Here is a 24040-nt window from a genome sequence, read left to right on the forward strand (position 1 = left end):
GATCCATGGCTCCCCGGGAGACAGCACCAAACGCCACGCTGCCACCTGACCTGAAACCACCAAGTGACGCGGGAACGGTGCCTGGAGGAGGGCTGGCCGTCCAGCGGTGTTAAGGGTACAAGATTTCTTCAGCCACTCTGGCGGTCGGAGAACAGGCTCTACTCTGTACGGATGCACTTTCCTTCCTGAAGAATCTCTGCACCGTGGAAGGAAAGGCACGCTCAGTGAGCCCGAGGCCCCCGTGAGGCAGTCCACGCACGCCCACCGGACACGCCGGCCCCGGGATGTTGCCGTCAGTCAGTTCCGTGGAGCCTGAGAAACACAGAGCCCCGTGGCCGAGCCACAGCTCTTGCTGGGAGCAGGGCCACCCTGCAGAGCACCAAGAAAAACAAAGACACAGGGGCGCCTGGGTGGCTCAGTTGTTGGGCGTCTGCCTTCGGCTCAGTTCATGATCCCAGCGTCCTGGGATGGAGCCCTGCATCGGGCTCCCTGCTTGGTGAGGAGCCTGCTTCTTCCTCTCCAACTCCCCACTGCTTGTGTTCCCTTTCTCACTGTCTCTCACTGTCAAATACATAAATAAAATCTTTTAAAAAAAAGAAAAAAGAAAAACAAAGACACAAAACCTAGTAAGAGCCCGGAGCCGATCCCCGGCACTCTGTCCTGTACGGCGGGGGAACGGTGGAGAATGTCTCAATGTGAGCCTCAGACGACGGGCGAGTCACGACCTTCAAAAATGACTTACTATTTCTGTCCAGAAGTTTCAAGTCTGAATCTAAAGAACTGTAAGAAAACCCAGATCTATGGAAAGAAACATTTTCTTAAAACACCTGTGCTCTGCTGGGGTCGGGGGGCGGGGGGAGCTGGGCTGAGGCTCCCTGGTAGCGAGGAGGCCCCCCTGCAGCGAGGCCCCCCCAGCCTGCATCTGCCCACACAGCCGACAGCGGAGCACACCAAGGGGGGGCGCAGGTAAGTGGGGGCTGCTTCAGCAGAGAAGTTCCAGAAAGCATCTGAGAGCTGCTTTAAGCAATGAATAATGAGCAGAGTTGGAAAAAAAGGGAAGCTATAACCTATTTTCTCATTTTGCAACATGAGTAACATTTTTTTTTTTTAAAGATTTATTTATTGGAGCGCCTGGGTGGCTCAGTCGTTAGGCGTCTGCCTTCGGCTCAGGGCGTGATCCCGGCGTTTTGGGATCGAGCCCCGCATCAGGCTCCTCTGCTGTGAGCCTGCTTCTTCCTCTCACACTCCCCCTGCTTGTGTTCCCTCTCTCGCTGGCTGTCTCTATCTCTGTCGAATAAATAAAATCTTAAAAAAAAAAAAGATTTATTTATTATTTTAGAGCAAGAGCAGGAGAGAGCATGCGAGTGCGGGGAGCGCGAGGGCGAGGGCGAGACTCTCCAGCAGACTTCCCGCTGAGCGCAGAGCCCAATGCGGGGCTCCATCCCAGGACCCTGAGATCACGACCTGAGCTGAAATCAGGAGCCGGACGTTCAACCGACCAAGCCACCCAGGCGCCCTCCAAGTAATGTTTAAAAAGGAAACAGCGGGGGTGCCTGGGTGGCACAGCGGTTAAGTGTCTGCCTTAGGCTCAGGGTGTGATCCCGGCGTTCTGGGATCGAGCCCCACATCAGGCTCCTCCGCTAGGAGCCTGCTTCTTCCTCTCCCACTCCCCCTGCGTGTGTTCCCTCTCCCGCTGGCTGTCTCTCTCTCTGTCAAATAAATAAATAAAATCTTAAAAAAAAAAAAAAAAAAAGGAAACGGCGGTAGAGGCTGACGGCTGGCACCCCGGTTCTGCCACGGGAGGCGTGGGGGCGTCGCCCGGCTGCAACCGCGGAGCCCCCCTCAGCTCGAGTGGGAACGGGCACTCTGCCCACAGACTGTGCACACAACAGCCAACGTGCCCGGCGGAGCGGCGAGCGCGCTTTGTCAAGAGCGCAGACAGGTTCTTCTCTGGCGGTACAGTGATACTAAGACAGACGATAGGAAAAAGGGAATTTATTTATTAAAGAAAAATCATCTGTGACTTCCTCTACTTAAGTTAGTACTGACGTTAACACTTTGGGTTCAAACATGCCTTCTTCCAAGGAGCAAGCAGCGCCTACGGGTCGGGTCAAGGAGCGTTCCCAGAGCCCAGAGGGCCCTGTGGGGGGAGGGGAGCCCTCCCGGAGCCGCCACCGCGTCTGTAAACACTGTCGGAGGCTGGACGCGGCCGTGCACACCACCATCACACAGGGTTTCAAGCAGATCAAAGCGTGAGAAGGGCCCCCGTGCCCTGACGACCCAGGGCGGCCACGGAGGGCGGGGTCCAGCGAGGCCCCTCCAGCCCCGCCCTCCCCCCCCCCAGCCCGCGGCACCCAGGGGTCGCCACGCTCTTCTGCAACTGGCTGGGGTAGGAAGAGGGCCTCGGCGGGAGCAGCACAGCGGAGCTGCCGCATGGCCTACGTGCGGTTCAGGGTCTGGAAGATCCTGGAGATCTGCAGCATGACCGGCCCCGTCTCCGGGTCGTTCATCCACTGGGTGCTGTTCAGCGGGTTTTCCAGCATGTCCTCAAACGCTGCGGGGAAAAGAGAGCGCTGCCGGCTGAGACACGGCTCCTCCGCACCGTCAAGAACCTGGCAGTCACCGTCCTAACAGGGCGAGCCCTGCGCCGCGGGGGCCACGCACAAATCCCTCAACGACCGCCCGCAGTGTCACTATCACACTCGTGCAGCCGCAGTCAGAAGACCGCGTCCCCAGCGCGAGCGGGCGGCCGTGGCCTGGGCACTTGCTGGCACACAGATTCTGGAAAGCGATTTGGCAGCGGCTATCTTAAATCTTAAAAATAGTCACAGCCTATGAGTCAGAATTCCTGCTTCCAATCCCACCCTGGCAGAATCACCAGATGCAGAAAAGACAGAAAGACATGGCTGCAAATTTAACGATATCTGACTGGGAAAATCAGAACGTTCAGTCTTAAGAAAATGATTTTAAAAAACATAACTGAGGGGCTCCCAGATGGCTCAGTCGGTGGAACAGGCGACTCATGACCTCGGGGTCGTAAGCCCAAGCCCCATGTTTGCTGTGGAGACGGCTTAAAAGTAAAATCTTAATAAGTCAGTGAGCAAACAAATAAAAAATGCAAATGTAACCGAGCGATTCCACAACATAAAACGAATCGTCTGAACAGTTCTACAAAACCATTTCCCCCAGAAACAGCGGTGTGAGTTCCCGGGCCGCAGGGCTGGGGCGGCTGGAAGTGCCCGGCGGCCAGCACGGAGCCAGCACGGAGCCGCCCCACGCGCACGGGCCTCAGGGAGCTGCTTCCTCCAGGACTTGGCAGCTCTTCGGGGTCACGTGGGACCGTGGCTTAGCAGGAAAGGGGGATGTCATCGCATCTAGGACTGACAGCCCTCCCAGCCCTTAATGCAATCCCTGGGGGCCCTCCTGACTGAAACCTCTGAAAACCAGTAAGAATAGCAGGCAGAGAAGCCGGAAGAAGAGCAGGGCGCCCAGGAGAACGAGAGGTAACATGGGCGGCGCGGGGGTCCAGGGAGGGAAGGAGCCCGCGTCCGCGCCCTCCCAGTGCTCAGGCAGCAGTCCCGGGAGGAAAGGGCTGAACAAAACCGCGAACCAGGCAGTCTGCGAGGGACCACACGGAAGGGTGTCTGCGTGAGGAAGGACGGTCTTCCACAGGACTTACACTTGGGAATTTCAGGAAGACAATGATTCAGAACCAAAAGGCAAAGTCTGCACGTGTGACATGCGAAGAGCTCCTGGCCAAGCTTGAAGGCTGAGGCCACGACCCAAGCAGGCAGCAGATGCTCGAGGCCCCACGGGGACGCGAGGCCAGTGGCCAGCACACGCAGTGCAGGGGATGAGCGCAGCAGGCCCGAGTGGAGCGGGCAGGGGGCGCGCCAGCCGCTGCCACGGGGGCCCCGCTGCCGCGTGCCGGTCCTGCTGCCCTTGGGAAGGCGAGCTGCACCAGGAGCAGAAGTCCAACGAGGGCGTCACAGCGGCCGGCCCCAGGCCACAGGGAAGAGCGGTCTGCGCGACTACGAACAGGGAACAGCCTGAGGCCTCTGTACTGAATCAAAGGCCTGCACCCGCTAAACTCCTGTCTCACACAGCACGGCCAGGGTGCCTACGGGCACCCCCAGCTTAAGCGTCAGACTCTTGGTTTCAGCTCAGGTCGCGATCTCAGGGTCATGAGATCAAGCCCCGTGTAGGGCTCCGTGCTCAGCAGGGAGTCCACACAGGTTTTCTCTCCCCCACTACCCCGCCTCCTGCGCGCACACTCCATGTGTCTCTCTCTCTAAAATGGCTAAATCTTTAAAAAAATAATAATAAAACGGCAAGGCCAGGAGAACATACACCACAGGCTACGCACACGGAGCACACCGGGACGGCACACAGGCCTGCAGACACTTCCGAAGGAAACCCACCGGGGGGGATGGGACCAAAGAAGCCCTCCGCCGGCTTCTGCACGCTCTCCTGCTCGTCCCAGATGAACCACGGCGAGCGCTTTATCTCAAGTGAAAACGGTTACCTCACTCTCGATAAAAAGGTGTGCGCGCGAGCCAGAGCCCCTTGAGGCGTGGGGGCCTCGTGGCCACAGGACACCCCCAGGGGCAGGCGGAGCGCCTGGGCACGAGAGCCACAGGCCGCAGCCCCGCCAGCCGCCAGCCGGGCGGCCCCTGCTCTGCCCGGTTCCAGAAATGTGAGCAAACGCGACACGACAGGGCCGTCCCAGAAGATGGGGAAAGACATTCAGTAAAACTCCACGTCTGTCATGATGGACTCCCCGGGTCTAACCAAGTGTCTTGGAGAAGAGACAAAATGAAGCCGGCAGCCGAGGGCACTCCCTGGGGACAAGCGTTAAAAGAAGGCGACCTAAGGCGGCCCGTTCCTTCCTCCCGTCGGGCCCACAGGCAGCAGGGGAGCCAGGGTTCCGAGCGAGGGGCCCGGGCGCCCCGCACAGAGCAGGAAAATACACGCACACACGCGCCACCGAAGCCCGAACCTGGGACCAGGAGCCAGGCTCCCTGCCCGCACGGCACATGCTTGGGGAGGCTGCGGGCTTAGATGAGGAAAGCAGAACTGACAAAACTCCTAGGAACAAAGGAGAACGTCTTCCTCGCCTCGAGCTCAGAGGGCTTGCTCAGATGAAACACACACACTTTCAACTACGTTAAAATACATCACAGTGGGTCACAAAAACGCCAGAAATGGGAAAACGATATTCGAGATACAAATAAACTGATAAAGGATCAGTGTCCGGCACATGTGACGAACTTTGTGACTAAGAAAAATGATCCAAAGAAAACGAGGCCAAAAGACGGGCCTTTCAGAGCTGAGGTCCTAGCATGGCTGAAGCTTCTGGAAGGGGCTGGGCCTCACAGCTGCGGGAAAGGGCCAAGCTCACAGACACCTGTGCCCGCCTGGGCGCCAGCTGCCCTCACCAGGTGTCCTGGGAGCCACGGGGGCGGTGCACACGGCTGCGGGCCCGGCGCACCCCTGTGGCCCCACCCAGGCCCAGGGACGGCAGAGCGCCCAAAGCAGCGCAGCACACGAGGGAAAGCGCGAGTCCCGCCAGACGGCAGAGCAGGGACACGCCCCGTGGCACAGTCACACTCTGTGGCACAGTCATGCTGGGACGCAGAAGCCCGCCCAGCACCCACCCTGCCACCAAGGACAGGGGCTCTGGTGACAGACACAGGCGGCACCACCCCCCAGGAGCCCGGGCGACGATGAAGGCTCGCTCCCAGGGCTGGAGGGACAGCGATGCAGCAGGGGAGGTGCCCAGAGGACCCACAGGGCCTGGAACACGCCAGGCTGTTTTAATACCATCTTTGTTTTTTCTTTTAAAGATTTTATTCACTTAGCTGACAGCACACAGGCAGGGGGAGCGGCAGGCAGGGGCAGAGGGAGAAGCAGACTCCCGGCTGAGCAGGGAGCCTGACGTGGGGCTCGATCCCAGGACCGTGGGATCCTGACCTGAGCTGAAGGCAGACGCTTCACCGACGGAGCCCCCCAGGCGCCCCTTTAATATCGTCTTAGCCACACTGCTAGATGTGCGGTTATTAGTCTTACTGTTATTCTTAAAGTTACAAAAATCACACACACTCCTGTACATATGTTGTGTTTCACAGACTAAACGGGGGCCAAAGAAGTCCCTCACAACAGGAAGAGCAAAGGCAAACACCTGCGCACACGGTCCTGGCCTGCTGGGTGCTGCCCACGCTCGCCTGGACCTGGACCAGCCACTCTAACCGGTTCCAGAGCACGTCCGGAGCCATCACGCAGGAGGCCACCACAGCACGAGCAGAGCCTGACTCAGGCAGGAGTCACGGACAGGGGCGGACACCTCGCCATCCCTCGGTGACATCTGTGGGGTGCGGCAGGGCCCGCCCCTGGGGAAGCCCACGTACCTAGTAACGTTTTCGGGTTGGTCAGGCCCAGCTGCACCACCGGGTTATCCAGGATGGCCTGGAAGAGAGGGCTGTCGGGGTCGATGCCCTTGTCTAGCTCCTCAGGGGACGGCTTCCGGTCTCCCAGCAGCCACTCACACTGCAAATGCAAGAGCCACACCCGTGAGTCCCTCCTGACCCCCTACCAGCACCAGCTGACCCCAGGCTGCTGCCGGGGGGGGGGGGGGGGCACACCCAGGGGGCTCTGACATCAGGAAGGAAAAGCGACACCGGTCTAGCCGATCCCCGCACCGAGGTTCAGGCAAATGGCTGAGACTTGTCGGTGCTTGGTCACTAAACAGGGGTGAGGCAGGACCCACCCAGAGCATTGGGAGGAAAATGAAGAAATGCACAGCACCCCGGGCTGCGTCCCCAGGAAGTCCCGTGGGCCCGGTGCCGGTGAGCCCGGGGCCAGCTGATGCGCAGCCGTGGCGCCCGTGTCCCCGAAGCACAGTGCCCCCCAGCCCGTCACCATGCCCTCCCTGGGCAGCTGTCTGTCAGGATCCATGTCAGGGCCTGTTCAACAAGCTTAAACAAACCACACACTCACCCACAGAACACGTACTTTTTTAGAAGGACAAAGAGCCTGCAAAACATTTCATACCATCGGACTATCTACTGTCTTGTTTCACTTGGAAAGCCAACGGCAGAGCGCCTGAGGAGGGAGCCACACATACAGACGGGGAGGGGAGGGGAGGGGAGGGGGGGGGAGGGGAGGGTGGCTGGCGCACGGACACGTGGCCTGGTACTCACGGCGGCGTTCTGCTGGTTGTTGTTCACTCGGAGGGCGTCTATCACTTCCTTCTCGTCGAAGCCCATCTCCATCAGGGAAATGACAGCCTGAAGGAGAACGCACAGACCACTCAGGGCCGCGCCTCGGGAGCCGGGCGTGTCCCGCGCACTTGGGCCACGTTTCACGCGCCACCCTCGCGGGGGGCTGACGAGATCGGCCCGCCACGTTCTAGTGCACAACTGCGCCTCCCTACGGCTTCACGGAACCGCTCCGTGTCTTCTGAGCAACAGACGGACCGCAGCCAGGCCGAGTCCGCGTAGCTGCAGATCGCGCTCGGAAGCTTGCTTCCCAACGTGCCACGGGCAGGCCCCACCAACGGCAGACCCCTTTAGGTTGGTCTCCACGTTTGGACAAAACGGTCTCCCCAACCACACGTGAGCTCGTTGCGGACGGCCTTGTTACCCAGAATCAAAGGTATTAGGGAGAGGCGTGTGAGCACACTCGATTTAAGTGAAAACCAAACTGGTCACACTGATATTAATTTGTGAAGAAAAAGGGTGGGGTGGTTTTCTTCAGAATTTATCCTTAAAAAACAACTCTATAAAATTAATTTTAAACATCTCACCATTTAATAAGATTTAAGCTGTAAGTATGAACATTTGGTGATTCTTGGAGGGAACAATGACCCAACGTTCAGTGTTTTGGGGGTGGGGGAAATGTACATTTTCAGGACAAAAATCACATAGGACAGTATGTCCTCACTTTACTCTTGACTTCTTTAAAAATCTTTTTTATGGGGCACCTGGGTGGCGCAGTCGTTAGGCGTCTGCCTTCGGCTCAGGGCGTGGTCCTGGAGTCCTGGGATCGAGCCCCACATCAGGCTCCTCCACCGGGAGCCTGCTTCTCCCTCTCCCACTCCCCCTGCTTGTGTTCCCTCTCTCACTGGCTGTCTCTGTCAAATAAATAAATAAAATCTTAAAAAAAAAAAATCTTTTTTATTATTATTTATTTGAGAGACAGAGCACGCATGAGCAGAGGGAGAAGCAGACTCCCTGCTGGCAGGGAGCCCCACTCAGGACTCGCTCCCAGGACCCTGGGATCACAACCCGAGCCAAAGGCAGACACCCAACCAACTGAGCCACCCAGGAGTCCCTATTTTGACTTTTACACAATTTTTAAGAGCTTATTTTGAAAAAAAAAAGGGGGGGAGTGTAAGCTTTTATCAAGTTAATTCTTTAAAGATCAAATCGCACTTTTGAATGAGGCCCCTGTCTTCTTCCTGTTTGACCCTCCCACCTTAACTGCTCTGCTTCTGCCAGGCACCCGGGTGTCGGTGTAACCCGCAGAGCCCCGCCCACTCTCCGGCCACGGAGTGCCACACCTCTGCGGGCGGGGCTCAGCCTGAGCTGGACTGTCGGGTGTCCCGAAGAGCCCCCGACAGGAAGGAAGTCGGCTGCGGGTGGAGGCCAGGACGGGGGCTCACGAGGCAGCCTCTCCTACGACGAGCCACGTTGTGTGCTTTCCTGAACCAGCTCGTACCCCCAGGCGTGGGGGCTCCAGCCACGCATGCCGGGAGAAGGACCCATGTGCCACAGTCTGACACCCAAGTCACAAAAAATCGCCAGGAACCTCCCACTAATCCAAGGATAGAGTGGCCTCCCCGTGACTGTCAGTAAAAACGAGCTTCTCCCCTCACTCCCACCTCAGCGTGGGGAAGCGATGCCCTAGGACTACTGCACAGTGGCCGCAAGGACGCACCCCCTCCTTCCTGCCAGGGGTCCATGCACTCACTCCTGCCCCGCCCACTGCACTTCGCTGTCCCCCCACCGCTGGCGCTGCCGTGCGGGGGGGGGACGGGCACAACAGCAAAAAGCCTGTTTTGGTCTCAGGTACGAGCCCTGCTCTTGGATCCTGGCTTCCTGGGACCACGTGAATACTCATGTCCCTACGGACTCTTCTCTCGAATGGTGTAAGACCCAAGGGTGGGAGAGTGTGACAGCCTTTTATAGCAGTATTCACAGAACCTCTACCACAAAGAGGCCACGGGAGGGCCCGGCACAGGTGCCCATCTCAGGAGAAGAGCGCATCGAGACAGCTGAAGTGGCACCCATATGACAGGGCTGAGCCGTGGCGGCCCTGACCAGGGTGACACGGGAGCACCCTCAGGGGAAGCCTGGAGCCCCGTGGCAGAGCACAAAGTGCCCTCCAAGAGTGGGCTGCCCATCCCACAGGGCTCAACCCAGCACATAGATCGGTCTCTAGAAACACAGGCTCCAGGGGCGCCTGGGTGGCACAGCGGTCAAGCATCTGCCTTCGGCTCGGCGTGATCCTAGCGTTGTGGGATCGAGCCCCACATCAGGCTCCTCTGCCATGAGCCTGCTTCTTCCTCGCCCACTCCCCCTGCTTGTGTTCCCTCTCTCTCTGGCTGTCTCTATCTCTGTCGAATGAATAAATAAAATCTTTAAAAAAAAATAAAAAATAAAATAAAAAAAAAAAAGAAACACAGGCTCCAGCTCAGCAGAAACTTCCAGATGCACAGCTGAGCTCACCAGAGAACAAACAGCAGCAGCAAACTCGCCTGACGCAGGGGCCAGGAGCCGTCAGCAGGGCCTGCGGGCTGGGGTCTAGTGGCCACACCCAGATGGGACTCGGGCCTTGGGTCCTTACGAGGTGAGGAGTTGTAGCTTCAGACCAGGACCCTGCAAAGGGTCTGCACCCCCAGAGGGACGAGGAGCTGGAAAAGCAGGGGCCCCTGTGCGGGGAAGCATCAACCCCAGAGCCACGGCCTATACTGCACGGTGGCCCAGGGGCCCTGCCTGGGTGGCTAACATGACATCTGGGCCTGGCGGCAGGTGCCACTCAGCCCAAGGAAACAGCCTCAGAATCACCCACGGTGGGCATCCCACAGCCCAGCCACGTGGGATTCCCACAAAACAAGCCCACAGGTGAGCTGTGGTAAGCCATCTGATAATACTGCGCCCAGGGCAGAATCAGGAGAACGTGTGGACTCTGAGACCGAACACCTGGAGCTCACGGATCTATAACCTGAAAGAAAACCGCAGGCTGAAAGCAGAGAAAACATCGCAGAGGAAACCAAGGGCCTAGTAAAAGAACGGAACAGTGGAGAACAGAGCGCCGAGAAGCCTCAAGCACAGGATGAGGGCAAAGGAGCAGCCATAAACCCCAGACCAGTGTCGGCGCCCGGACACGGCCAGAGCCGTCCGGCCCCAGGGCCCCAGATCCTGCCTACACCACGGTCACCACACGGCCAGAGCCTGATGGCCAGAGCCTGACCGAGCCCACAGTGCGCCAACAGTGGCAACACGGATGGGATCCTGTTGTGAGCTTTCAGATGACACACGTGTCAGCCAACTATTCGGAGGAAAAACACCCACACCTGGATTCATGTGAGGGCAACTTAAAGCTGAATTTAGGCCTGTCTATAAGCCCCTCACCCAGCTTTACTCTCTCCAGGGCCAGGCCCGGCTCTAGCTCCCTCACCCGGCTACCCCCAGGCCCCGGAACATACCCGAGCGTCAGCCCGGAACTCCCTTTTCCTCCGGATCTTCTTGAAGATCTCCGTGAGCTCATCTCTGGGCTCCTCGTCTCCCGTGCTAGTCCCAGCAGCCTCAGTGGCAGCCTCAGGGGCGGCCTCGGCCTGCACCCCTCCTGGAGAGGCCTGACCCGGAAGAGGGGTGTCAATGGTCGGGTCTTCCGCATGCTCGATTAGCCACTCCATGGCCTGAGGTACCGACATGCTGAAAGGTAACAGGAGACTCTTTCCAGCACTCCCGGGCCGGTCAGAGGGCCTCCAGCCTCCCTGACATCCCCAGGCAAAGCCTCTCTGGTGGCCCTCGTCGTGAGAATATCAGTACAGACGGGTGTGAAACTCTGGGCCCTGCCCCAAACACCCCCAAAGCCCCGGCCAGAGCACAGAAACCCAAGTTGTAAGACTGGGGACCAAACTCATGGGGTACACATGAGAATCTAGGTCCAAGACAAAAAGGAGCATAGCCCACAGACCGTCCTCTGGCAACAAGTCGGTTGCTTCGAATCCAAGCATAGACACAGAAGCGAGTGGCTGCGGCCAGGCAAGCCCCAGAGGCTGCCAGAGGGCACACCGCACGCACCTCCAGCCGCCACGTCCCCAACCTGCGCGGGCTCCGATGTGCTGCTTGCACAGTGGCCCTGGGAGGACCCGCAGGGCCACTGTCTGAAGACACGTTGAGGTGCCCCACCAAGTCACTTCCGGGACGTGTGTTTAACGCCTCTCTTTAAAAACCTACATCTACTATAACGACTCAATCTAAGATTTTGAGACGGAGGACGTCACCCCAGGGGAGCCCCACAGCGTCAGCAGCAAGGGGAGGAGGTGGCCCGGACATACTGGTTCAGCCGAAGGGCCTTGGCGGCCCTACTCTCCGGGAAGCCCATCTCCGTGAGCTGCCGCAGGGCGGCCTCGTCCACTCTCCCATCCTCCTCCTCATCGAGCATCGCTGCGGGCAAGAGACGGGGCCACCTGTGAGGGCCAGGCAGTGCGAGGGCTGCCTCCCACCCCGGAGCCCGAGGGCCCCCCCGCACGCCAAACCCCCTAAGTCTCAGCAGACTGACAGGAACCCTCAGCCGGCAGGCTGGACAGGAGCCCGAGGCAACAGAAAGCCCGAACACGGCACGTTCTGTTTTCCCAGTAGTGACGCAGGGGTCATGAGCAGTGTGGATGGGGACCGTGCGGGCTGACACAGCCCCTGAGACGGCACGCGGCGGTCTGAACGCAGGACCCCGCCAACCTGGGGCGCGCATACCATTCGCCTTCTTGAACAGTTCTACCGCATCCGGGTTCAGCGCTAACAGCTTCTGCGCGACCTCGATGAGGGACACCAGGATCTTCCGGAGTTCCGTCTGGAACTGCAGAGAAAGAAAACCGGGCTCTGACTTCTCCAGGTGCCCAAGAGCCCTGCCTGGATGTGTGACCACACTCCTGGGCCCTGCAACTCCGCATGTACGCGTCCAAACCCTGCCGCTCCTGGGGGGAGGAGAGCCTCGCTGGCACAACGGGCTGTGCGAATGGCTTCTCGGCCGGTGACACCGAGAAGCACCTGGAGACACTGCTCGGCCCTTTGGCCAACGTAGAAAGCACCAGCCCGCGATGTAAGAGATCAGCCTGACTGGATGGGCTTCCCAGACCCGGGCCTCGGATTCTCACCTGGCCAGAGGCCGGCCGGCACAGTGGTGTTGGCTGCAGCCAACTGGCCCCTACCGAGGAGGAAGGCTGCTGGGAATGCGATTGGAAACCCCGACGGATGGGTCCCTGGTCCCACGGGTGAGATAGGGGTTGCTGCCCCTCCTTCCCACAACAGGCCTCAGACAGCACGTGAGAGACACTGCATGGGCCAATCCCGCACGCAGCCTGGGGACGTGTGTCAGAGCCCGATGCTGTCTGCTGCTACGACGAGCAGGGCTCGTGGCAGCACTCTCGGATTAGGTGGCCACGCTGTCCCAGCCCTGCAGAGTGGGCATACCCCCAGCTCACGGCCGGCCCACAGGACACTGGACACACTCTGCTTTTTTAGCTTAGAATGTTCCAACCCAAAATAACTAAGAGTCCAGACTTCTAGCTACAAGTTTTTGCCAAACTTAGAGCAAAACTCTAATATTCGCCCAGTAGGATCGGTCTTCTCAATCCTGCCTTCCGATGTCTTTTAAAACTTTTTGTTTTGAGATAATTTTAGGTCTACAGAGAAGTTGCAAAAATGTACGCAGAGCTCCGTCCGCCCTTTCCCCCCGCATCCCAAAGTACCATCAAGAGGCTATGCGGCCCCCACACAGGCATGATGAGCCCGCAGCACGGCCCACAGCGAGCACTCACGTCTCTGATGTTGGTCTGGACCTCGGCCCGGTCCATGTTGTGGGAGGGCAAGTTGGCCGTTGCTCGGAAGATAGCATCTCTATCTGGGGCTTTCTGGTCTTGTTTTTTCTACACAGAAAAGTAATCAGAAAGTCAGAAATGAATGAGAGCAGTGAAAGACAAGACGATGTAAGCTGAACACACAGAACTCGAACAGGGGATCGCTCTCTGTTGGCAGCAGAGGGTCCCTGCGGGATCGGTGCTCATTCAGGACACAACTCCTGCCTGTCATGAGCAGGGCAACAGGGCAGGAGAGAAGCCAGACACGGTCCCTTGTGGCCACAGAGAGACCATCACACGTGAGCTGCGGCTATGCCGGGGCCAAGAATGCGCACTCATCCCTCCTGCTTCTGGAACCCCTGCGGCAACAGCACATCTGTATTAGACAGTAAAGACTCCCAAGACAAAGAGAATGAGAGAGATGGAGACCATTCTTCCAAAACAGAAAACAGAGAGGGGTCAGCAGAGCACACAGAGCAGAAGCCTGACCCAAAACATGGCCTGGCCAACTCCAGGCCAACAGCAGAGCCCAAAGGAAGCGCACCGGGCTGGGAGTGAGCAGCTGGGGCCAAGAACAGTGCTCCTCTACCCCCTTGCTCAGCCAGCAACCACCGGAGGGGGCAGACTTGGGGAGCCCCCAAGCCAGGGAGCCTGGGCTCAGCAGCAGGAAAAGGAGGTACCACGTTAATCCTTGACAATAAGATCCAGCATCACCCCCACTAGCAGCTTCGAGGACCCTGAGCAGGAGACGCACCACTGTGGGGAGGGGGGGCACGGGGCTGGGTCTGCCCCACAGGGAAGCCCAGCGGCAGGCACCAAGCAGAGACAGCAGCTGGTGAGCTCCCCCCCCCCGCCCCAGTGCCTCTTACTGAGAAGGCAGCCAAGGAGGGCCAGGGGCGTGCGGAAAGCCCCCAACACGAAAGACAGAGACCAAAATGAGAAGTAGAAAAGTAAAAACCACCCACGCAAACCATGAACTCTCAGAGCTCTTGAGAGCCCCCCTAGTCGCGCAGAGACCCCGGAACGAGTGCGGGAAGAGCGGCGGAGCATGCACAGAAGACAGGTCGGAGCTGACCAGCGCCAGCCACGCGGACACCCTGGAAACGGGGACCAACACTGTCACCGCGCACGCAAGCGCGTGGCGCTCACCAACAGCCACTCGGTGCTGGAGCGCAGGCTTCAAGAGGACCCTCCCCTTCTAGATGCTAGAGGAAGCCGGGCTCCACCAGACCAAGGGAACAAGTCAACAGCAAGATACTGGATTCCGCAGGCAGAATTCGAAGATGGCCCTAAGACCCCACTCCTGGCAATCACACCTGCACGATCCCAGAGCCCGGGAGCAGGATGGCTGCACCCTGGGCTGAGGTCACGCTGTGGCACAGCCAACTTGAAGAAAAGGAAATGACCCGCCTGGGGAGGCCTGACCTACTCAGGCAAGCCCTGAAAAAGGACGGGGCTCTTTCTGTCGCTGGCTCTGGAGATGCACGGGACCACGTGGCAAGGAAGAGTGGCGGGCCCCATGCGCTGAAAGTGCCCCGGCTGACAGCGTGAGGAAACAGGACCTCAGCCCTTCAGCCTCAGGCACTGCCAACCACCGGAAGAACCTGAAGCAGAGCCTTCCCCAGAGCCTCCACGGAGGAACGCAGAGCAGCCGCACCCTGGTCTGAACCCAGAGCCTGAGTAGAGGGCCCAGCCGAGCCCACCCAGACGGCCGACCTACAGCCCGCAAGCTGTGTGCGGTTTTAGGCTGGTGTGTCCGATGTACCGTGACAGCTGGCCACAGGAAGGGTCCAGATACACAAGGTTCAGAAGCTCTAACACAGGGATGAGGCAGGAAGGCCGGGCTGCATGACAGGCCTGAGGCCCCTGAGGCAGATGGATTTGGTCGGGAGGAGCTGAGGGATGTCTCCGGGACAGCAGGGACTGGCAGACGGCCTCGTACAGGGGACCCTGCTTTCAGAGGGATTTATCAATGCCAGCAAAGAACTTCAAAAATTAGCAGTAAGCCTACAGAAAACAAATAGACAACGTAATTATTAACTCCAGGAGAAAGGGTAAATGATCTCAGTACCCTTTGCTCCTAACAGAAAACAGCGCGTGCTCACTAACACTGATGGAAACCCTGAGATCTTCAACCAGCGCCAGGATCTAACACTCCAAACATCAAGGAGCCAAAGAATCGAAAACTGATATTCTAAGAAATAACCAATTCTGCGTATGGTTTTGAAATCAGAAAAAGAATTACGGAAGGAATGGTTGACAGAGCTACAAGAGGTCGCCTTTAGGGCGCGTGACACAGGTGGAGAAGGATGCTGACCTTTATTAAGAGACCAGTAACGTTATCTGACTTCAAAATACATATTACTTTCACTTAAAATTAACACTAATTCACAAAAACTAACATTAACGTCTTACAACGTTTCACTTCGCAAATATGTGCACAGATAAGAAGACGTGCCAAGTGAGGTCCCCGGTGTGCTGCGAGGCAGCCAGAGCTGCCAGGGCAGTGGGAACCCAGTCATCAGCACTGGTCACCCACAGCCAACACTGTAACCTGAGAACCGCGGTCTGCGTGGGCGGCTCTCAGGGTGGGGCAGGGCAGGCCCAGATCTGTCTCCTGGAGATGGGGTGAGCCACTGGTCCGTGTGCAAGCTGGCGCTGGCCAGGTGTGGCCACAGATAAGGGCACGCGAAGCCCAAGGCACTCCTCCTGGGCCGCCTGACCCACAGGAGGCCCTCAGATAGCTCGTTCCACAAGCAGGTGCAGGGCCCAGCCCAAGGAGTCTGGCCTCCTTTCTCGGGGTGAGCGCTCTCCCCAGCATTTCAAAACATGAATAAGAAACTCTACCCCCTGAGAAGAAAAGGAAAACTGTGAAATTAGTGTGGCTGCCCCTTTAAAACGGCACCACTTTGCACCTGGGCGCAGGCGTGAGGGGACCCCCGGCCTTTCACCGTGCACACACCCGCACTCCGGGGAGAGGTACTGCGCCACTCACCACCCCTTCCCCGCGCACCTTCTCCCCGTCCTGCGGCTGCAGGCCTCGCCCGACGAGAGGCAGACCCGGCAGCACCTCGGAATTACACCCTCCCAGAGAACGTGCCGGACGTACAGCCCGGGAAGCACGGCGTGGAGGCCTCCCTGTGCGCCGGCCCCTGACCAGCATCCAGGAGGGGCTCAGCCACGACAGGAGGCCCCCTGACTGTTGACTGTCGGCCCTGCTGGGTCTGGGAACAACCCGTGCCCAGAACGTGTCTTCCTCATAGGCCGGAGGGCGGGAGACTCTAACAAAGCCTTCCCGTCCCGCCCTTCGAAGCTCACCTTCTCTTCTGCCGAGACGTCAGCCATCGTCGGAGGCGGCGTGGGGGCGCGCTTCTTTACCAACAGCAGCACATCTAGGAGACAAAGACGCCCCTCCGGCTGGTTACCGCGCTCCTCCATGACATGGCGAAATGGGCGCGAGAGGGCCCAAGGTCAGAGCAGCGGGGGGCCCCCCAGCAGCTGCCCAAGCCGAGAGCCCACGCAAGCCCATGCTGCCCGCCTTCCTGCCCGCGAACAGCTTCTGGGGTGCGGCAGGAACCCCGCCGTGGGTCACACTGGTGGCCGGTGGCCCGGGAGGCATACACAGCACAGCCCAGAAAACCGTGCAAAAAACAGGTGGAAATCTTGCAAAATGTCCTCATTTCAATGGGCTGTTTCCTGAGGTTGGAGAGCTGGCCTCCGCCCTCCGAGCTAAGCACCTGGCGCGTGGTGAGGCCGTGTGCACGAGGTTGGCCCGCTCCCACCCGGCTGTGGACTTGACCTCCGCGCTCGGTGGAGGCCTGTCAACGGTACTTTCAAAAGAGATTGTTTAAGAGAATCCCAAAACTAAAGTCATCCTTTGGACGACAAATGGAAAACCCAAGGTCTCTCCCCAGCGCTCCAGACACTAACGGTAGCAGGTAAATGGACGTGCATGGAGTCAGTGTCTCCCTAGCCCGTCGGACACCACGGCCGTGACTGCACTTTGCAGCCCCTGCGGCAGCTCCGGAGGCCCCAGTCTCGCTGACACAGGATTAAAAATAAAGCGCACATCTGGCTTCTCGGACGGATGCTGTGTGTCCAACTTCGGTTTGTGCTGTTTTTCACAAACAGCCCATAATGCGCACTTTGTTTTAACAAAGGAAGAATAAAACCCTTGTAGCTGACCCAGTTTCCCTGCTCAGCCCCAGCCTGGAACACAGACTTGGACGCCGCGGACGCCTTTACCTCTCGCTCCCCCGCCCCCAGCTGCACCACGCTCCCGCCACTGCCCCGAGGGGCCCCTACCTTGGTCTTGGATGTTCTCTTCCAGGATTGTTTTGGCATCATTCAGCACCCTCTCCGAAGCAGCGTGTATCAGTTTGTGATGGGTCACACTTTTGGGGTCTTCTAAGCTCCCATGGGCACACTGAGGGGAAAAATCATTTATTTCAAGACAAAATAAATCATAACACTAATGATAGTAGGACCTGACACCGCAAGCCACAGCAGGCATTTCCTGGTTACTAGCTAGAAAACTGAGGCACAGATGAGGTCAAAGAATGTCCACGAATGGTGGAAGTCGAACAAAACGCACCTCTGAGCCCCTCAGGCAGCGATCTGTCCACCAACCCACTAAGCGCTCCTGAAACAGGTTCACATGAAACACCCTGCTGGTAAGTAGTGGCACCCTGAATCGCTTCCTTAGTCTGGAAAGATCTGGAGAGTCACTCTAAAATGAAAATAGCAGGTCCACTGTTCCCTGAAAACCTAAAGATCAAAGTATGATCTGTGCACTTTTTCTCTCTTCCAGTTACGCGAAGGGGCTGAGAGACAACAGAGAGAAGCTAGTCCACAGAGCCAGAAACAGGGGCCTGACTGCTTCAACGCCCGCACAAGCCCGAGAGGAGAGCAGCCGGCCTCCGCTCGGCCCTTGGCTCGCCAAGCGGCCACCACACCGACCCTGAAGCCAGCTGCTGGAGCCGCTGACAGGGCCCCTCCTGGGCATTCACAGGAGGCGGACTGGCACTCGGTTACAGCTCACTGGCCAGGGCCCCAGAACCCCAGAACGCAGCAGTGGGGTGGGGGGCACTGATGTCCAGGCCGGAGGGAGTTGCAGTGACACCCAGGACATGAAGGCTTCGGGGGGCTGTCGCACATTCACATAAACTGGCAAGGCTGAAGGGGGCGAAGGTGGAACCCAGCCCATAGGAAGACATACTCCTACCACTCAGGACAGCAGACACCACCCCCTCACTCGTCTTGAATTCGACACTGGCTCTGCTCCCAGAAATACTGGGTGTGCTTCTGCTAATTCTGAAATTTGCAGGCTCGTGGATTTGACAAGTTCAGGATACAGTCTATGAAACACAATTTTCCAAAACAATCCTCATACGGCTCCTGCAACAGCGGTACTCTGCAGCCGACGGCGTGCCAGGAGCACAACACAGGCGTGAGTCATCGCACCGCGCGCCATGACTTCATTCTGGTGCTTTGTTCTCAGCACAAGCAGTCTGAGCAAGCTGAGAGGTGGCAGCAAAACAGCCCCAGAAAAGCCCGTCGCCCGGGCACTGCCCCCTCCCCAGAAGAGCCAAGAGGGGGCTCCTCCTATACCTGATGTCCTGTGTCGCCCGAGACACACCGTCATGTGATCTAAGAAACGTTAACAGCTCACAGTGCCCAGGTTGGACGTCTGCCTTCAGCTCAGGTCATGATTCTGGGGTCATGGGATTGAGCCCCGCATCCGGCTCCCTGCTCAAGGGGAGCCTGCTTCTCCCTCTGCCCCTCCTCCCCGCTTGTGCGCTCTCTCTCAAATAAATAAAATCTTAAAAAAAAAAAGAAAGAAAGAAACAGTAACACCCGCACGAACAGGTACCATGTTATGTAGTGACAATTTCACGAAAGATCTCAATCAATATAAAAACCCAAAAAGAGAAAAGCAAGTGTGGCAATCCATCTCTCTAAGAGTTCTGATAATAATACCCCTCAATGAGAAAGCAACACACTCCCAACAGGACCGTGGGGACGGGTGAGACACCCACACTGTCCCCTTCACGGAGGAAGGAAAAAGTCACGCCAGCTTGAGCGCGCACCAGGGGCAAAGTGGGAAGGAAGGACGGAAGCTCAGCACACGCGGAGCCTCACTGCCTGCAGCAACAGGACATTCAGGGAACGGTTTCCAGGGTGACATTCGAGTACACAACTTGAGAATTCTTTTCTAACTAGTGCGTTCTGGCTGGCTCGGGAGGCAGCGCGCCCTGCCTACAGAACAGGACCGGCTCCGAGATGGGAATACTTTCTGACGACTCAGCTCTCGGGGCCCGTGATTTATGCCGCTCCTCCACACCTGGAGAGACTGCAGAGTGGAATAAAATCTCAATTTAAAGTAGGAGAGTGCCAGAAAAATCCCAAACGACACACCTCAATCCCGACTGGAATACTAACTATCAGGTACATAATAATTAGCATCTTATTCAAATTGGCTGCCTAACGAAGCCCAAGTTCATTAGCAAGCATCTGTGGATCCGTCACAGTTCTCATTTCCTATTCCCCGTCATAAAATAACGTTATGATAGCTACGTAAATTAGTGAGTTAAGCTAAATGCCATCCCCATTTACCCCCTGACTTCTCCCTGCCTCACTCAGCAGGTGGCATGCCACGTCCATGCGGTTCTGGACTGACAATCCATTTCACGTATTCCATTAATTCACACATTTGTTTGGGGCCACTGGGAGCCTGGCCCTGGACATGTGAATACAGGCTCAACCCTTGAGGAGCTCCTGTCCTTGGTGGGTTGCGGGGTGGGGGTGGGGGGACAGCAACAGAAGGACGACGACACAGCAACTCAGAGAGGTTTTTGTTCAAATGCACACCGCTAGACGAACACCCGTGTCCGGCTCTAACAGCCTGGATGCTCGGGGAGCCCCCAGCCTGCTGGCTGAGTGCCGTCCTGGGGCTTCCTACATAGCGAAAGCCCCAAAGAAGAAAGGACTGTACACCTGCCCGAGTGGTGAGCCCGGAGCCCCCTCCTCCTCCATGTTTAGTTACTGACATCCAGCATGTTCCAGAAGAGGGCTCACTCGGGAACCAGAGTGCTCTCTGGCCTGCCATGGACAGTTATAGAACAACCCCAAAGAGCCATACTCACAAGGGAGTCAGGTACCTCTGGGGGTAGTTACCACCATATCCTGGAGTTCGCCCGGACGAAAACATGCCATTCACCACGTGGGAACCCGCACTAAAAGGCTAAGCTACATTCTGACAAGAAAACACTCCATCGTGCCAAGGCTAGTTTCCTTCGGTAGCCAGAGTCAAACGGGCGTCTCAGCCTGTCCGCGGTGGGAAGTTCACAGAGAGAAAGCCATCCAGGACTCATTCCAGAAGTTACAACCCAAGGAACTAACCATACAAGGACTATTTCACGTGAATAAACCGTACAAAGTGGCTCTCCCAGCGAGGAGACCCCTCCCCTGGCCCTACCCACGAGTCAGTGTAAAGGCCACCGGGAAGCGGAGGCTCAGGGACCAGTCTGGCCTCGCCCTAGCTGGGTGGCATGAGCGGCCAGAGCCGGGCCTTGGCCCACAGGCCGGCCCTCGGGGAAGGGAAGGCACCTCTCCACGGTGGGTCCCTCCTTCCCCGGGCAATGCTTCCCGGCTCTCGAGAGCCTGACCCCACGGGCAAGCGAGCACAGCTGCTGGGAAACCACGAGGCCCTGGCACGCGCGGCGACTTCGCGTCTCCTGCCTCAGTTTCCCCGCCCGCCCCCTAGCTCCTCGGGCTGCTGCAGGAGTTCAACGACAGGAGCTCGGCCCAGGGCCGGCCCGGGGAGGACGTCTGGAAGGTGTCGGGGAAGCGGGAGGTCGGGAAGCGGGGCGGCCAAGGAAGGAGGCGGGAGGGGGCAGGCCTACGGTCGCGGCCGGCCTTACGTGCTTGAGGCAGCGCTCCTTGAGCTTCTCCACCGACGTGTCCTCCGCCGCCTCCTCCAGCCACTCGGCGCCGTCGGACGCGCAGATGTGCAGCCGCAGCACCTTGCCCGCGAAGATCTTCTCCTCCTGCACGAACATCGCGCCGCCGCCGCCCGGCCTGCGCCCGCCGCCCGGGCCGTGAAGGTCACCGGGGCGGGGCCAGGCCGCCCGCGCGCTCGCTCGCTGGCCGCCGCCGCCCCGCCCCGGCTCCCCTCGGCCGACCGCCCGTCACTTGCCGCGGGCCCAGCGGTCGCCTCCCTCCCGCCGCCGGGCCGCCGGGGGCGCGCTGTCTCCGCCGCGACGGAAGTGCGTCACACAGCGCGCGCCCGGAGCATGCCGGGAGATGTGGTTCTCCAGCTGTCTTGGCCCACCCGCCGCCGCGCCGGAAGTGCGTCACAGGGAGCGCCCGGGACATGCCGGGATCTGTAGTTCTCTCGCTGCTCCATCCATCCCGCACCTGCCTGCGCTTTGCCGTTCAGGCCACTGCCACGCGTGACCATTGAGTTTGGTGGTTCATTCTGAGTTGGGCTCTAAGTGTAAAATACACAGCAGATCTCCAAGACTTCGCGGGGAAAAGCAATGAAAAATACGCGATGTTGTCTTTATACTGATTACATTTTTTTAAAGATTTTATTTATTTGACAGAGCGAGAGAGAGCGAGAGAGAGAGAGAGAGAGAGAGAGAGCATGAGTAGGGGGCAGGGATAGAGGGAAAGGGAGAAGCAGACTCCCCATTGAGCAGGGAGCCCCATGCGGAACTCGGTCCCAGGACCCTGAGATGACGACCTGAGCTGAAGGCAGATGCTTCATGGACTGAGCCACCCAGGCGCCCCTGTATTGATTACATCTTGAAATAACAGTGTGAGTGTACTGGGTTAAGTAAGGTGTGTTGAAATTGATTTCCCCTGCTTCTTTTCACTGCTTAAAGAGGTGCCTACAAGGAAAATTTAATTGCACGTGTGGCAGCTATCCCGTTTCTTTTGGACCGCACTGCTCTGGGGCAATTTCTCGAAGTTGGTCCCCAGCCCCGCAGCAGCACCTGCGAACTTGTTAGGAATGCGGGTCCCCCCACTTCACCTAAGCCTCCTGCGTCAGAGGCTCCGGGTGCGGCCCTCAGCTCAGGTGGCAGAACTGCTAGCAGACACCTGTAGCACCCGTCCGGGGGACTCTGCACGCACTTCCTGTAAGGATGACGGTTGTGGAAGCGGCCCTTTGTGCCAGACCTAGACCAGGTGACTGATCTGCAGCCACTCACTCCTCTCATTCATCCAAAACTCCTTTCCTGAGCAGAGACAAACACCTCACGGCTCCCTCTCTAGGAGGCTGGCGGTCTACATGGGAAAGCGGTCCCAGCGTCTGTCCCCTTCGGGTGTTTCCTATCCCCAAGCTGCTTTGTACCCATGTCCTCGCTCTCCGCTAGAATCATTCTGACCATGTCCAAATTTCATTTGTCCAGTCTGGTGTTTAGTAATTGCTTCCATGAGTCAGACCCTCCACTACTCACTGAGCACACAGAGATGATTAGGGTCGGAGACCGGAATTCTGCCCTGGGAAGAGGCATCCCAGTGCAGGAGCTGACGGTTATGCAGACATGGTCTTACGGGACAGAAGGACCCCTGGGCAAGCAGAGCAAGAGAGGAGGGGTGCAGCAGGGGCGTTTATGGGGCCCAGTGACATAGGAGGGCTGAGGATGAGAAGTGGAGAATAATGGAGCAGTGGCATGTGGGAAGGAGGGGGAGTATCTCAGCACGGCTGGGAGACTGTGGCAGCAAGGGGAGGGGGAAGCTGGAGGCGCCCAGTGGGGCTAGGACACAGGAAGCTGCACTACAGCAAGGGGACCTCACCGGAGGCCGTGGGAGCAGCGGTGCGGGTGGTGGGGGTAGGGAGGAGGACAGGAGCCAGCCTGGACACAGGAGAGAGCCAGGAAGCTGCTGTGTCCTTCCAGAGGGCGAGGCGAAGGCCCTGAACCAAGACAGTGGCGACAGTGGCTTGTGGGCAGGAGAGGCGAGCCGGGCTCGGAAATGCGTCTCATGCAGGGCCGGTGTGGGTGAGAGCAGAATCAAGGATGCCTTGAGCACCTCCAGCATGGGTGACGCCGTGCACAGCGGAGCCGCCGCCTGAGGGAGGGGGAGAAGGTAGCGTGGGAAGGATTTTGAGTTCTGCTCTGCATGTGCAGGGGTGTCCGAGGGGACCGGGCCAGAAGGCAGTTGAATGCAGAGCTGTTTCCTCTTCTAGGTGAGGATTAGGACACACGTGGACACGCAGAGGGAGGACGTGCCACCCAGCTTTGGGGAGTGGTCAGCGGCTGCCCCTGCTGCTTTGCAGGGTCACAGCTCCTCTGGTGGCTGAGCTATGGGGTGTAAAGACCCAGCCTCTGCCGCTGTGCCGGAGCTCCCCACCAGCCTGGCCCGCTGAGCTTCTCCCTGTGCCTAACCCCTGCCCCCCCGACCCAACAGATGCTGGTCCCTAAAGCACATTGTACACCTGACTCATCACAGCCTCTGCTTGCCAAGAGCTCGGCCTGGTGCACCTGCCCCGCACCCCAGCATGTGTTTAATTAGTACCTACTGTGTGCTGGATGCTGCTTTAGGTGCGGAAGTGCAACAAGAATAAGGTGGCCGCCCACTCTGGGATGTGCTCTCAGGAAGAAGAGCCAGTTAGTCTGAACGTGGCCGCCCCGGGGCCTAACGGGGAGTCATCACGAGCCGAGGGTTTCTCTGAATGCGGCAAAGCCATCCTTGGCTCCCGTCCCAGCACCGAGAGTGCCCGGGAAGAGCCCGAGCTGCCCGGGGTGGTGCCAAGGAAATGACCTCCCTGCCCATGGTGCCCCCACCCACTCTGACTCCTGCCCGGACGCAACTCCTGGGCCCCGAGCAGGCAGTGGCTAGCCATAAAGGCTGGAGAGGGTCTCCTGGCTAAGGGGACCCTAAGTCTGACCGAGAGGGGCGTCCACCCTGGCCCTGCTGACCCGCAGGGCAGCGCACCCTGCGGGACCT

The 24040-nt window shown here is 58.5% G+C and overlaps 1 protein-coding gene across 1 annotated transcript; it reads right to left on the reverse strand.

Annotated features, from left to right (window-relative positions):
• Nucleotides 1-1977: 1977 nt before the first annotated feature.
• On the reverse strand, nucleotides 1978-21219 carry UBAC1 (UBA domain containing 1). Its single transcript, XM_026514331.4, has 10 exons — nucleotides 21007-21219; nucleotides 17390-17510; nucleotides 16403-16476; nucleotides 13046-13153; nucleotides 11982-12084; nucleotides 11567-11675; nucleotides 10709-10937; nucleotides 7200-7286; nucleotides 6408-6546; nucleotides 1978-2554 (listed from the first exon to the last, which is right to left on the reverse strand). Exons 1-10 carry the CDS (start codon nucleotides 21142-21144, stop codon nucleotides 2439-2441), a joined length of 1224 nt encoding a protein of 407 aa, XP_026370116.1. The 5' UTR covers nucleotides 21145-21219; the 3' UTR covers nucleotides 1978-2438.
• Between the last annotated feature and the right edge of the window lie 2821 nt (nucleotides 21220-24040).

The sequence above is a fragment of the Ursus arctos genome, unplaced genomic scaffold, assembly GCF_023065955.2.
Source record: "Ursus arctos isolate Adak ecotype North America unplaced genomic scaffold, UrsArc2.0 scaffold_18, whole genome shotgun sequence".
NCBI lineage: Eukaryota > Metazoa > Chordata > Mammalia > Carnivora > Ursidae > Ursus > Ursus arctos.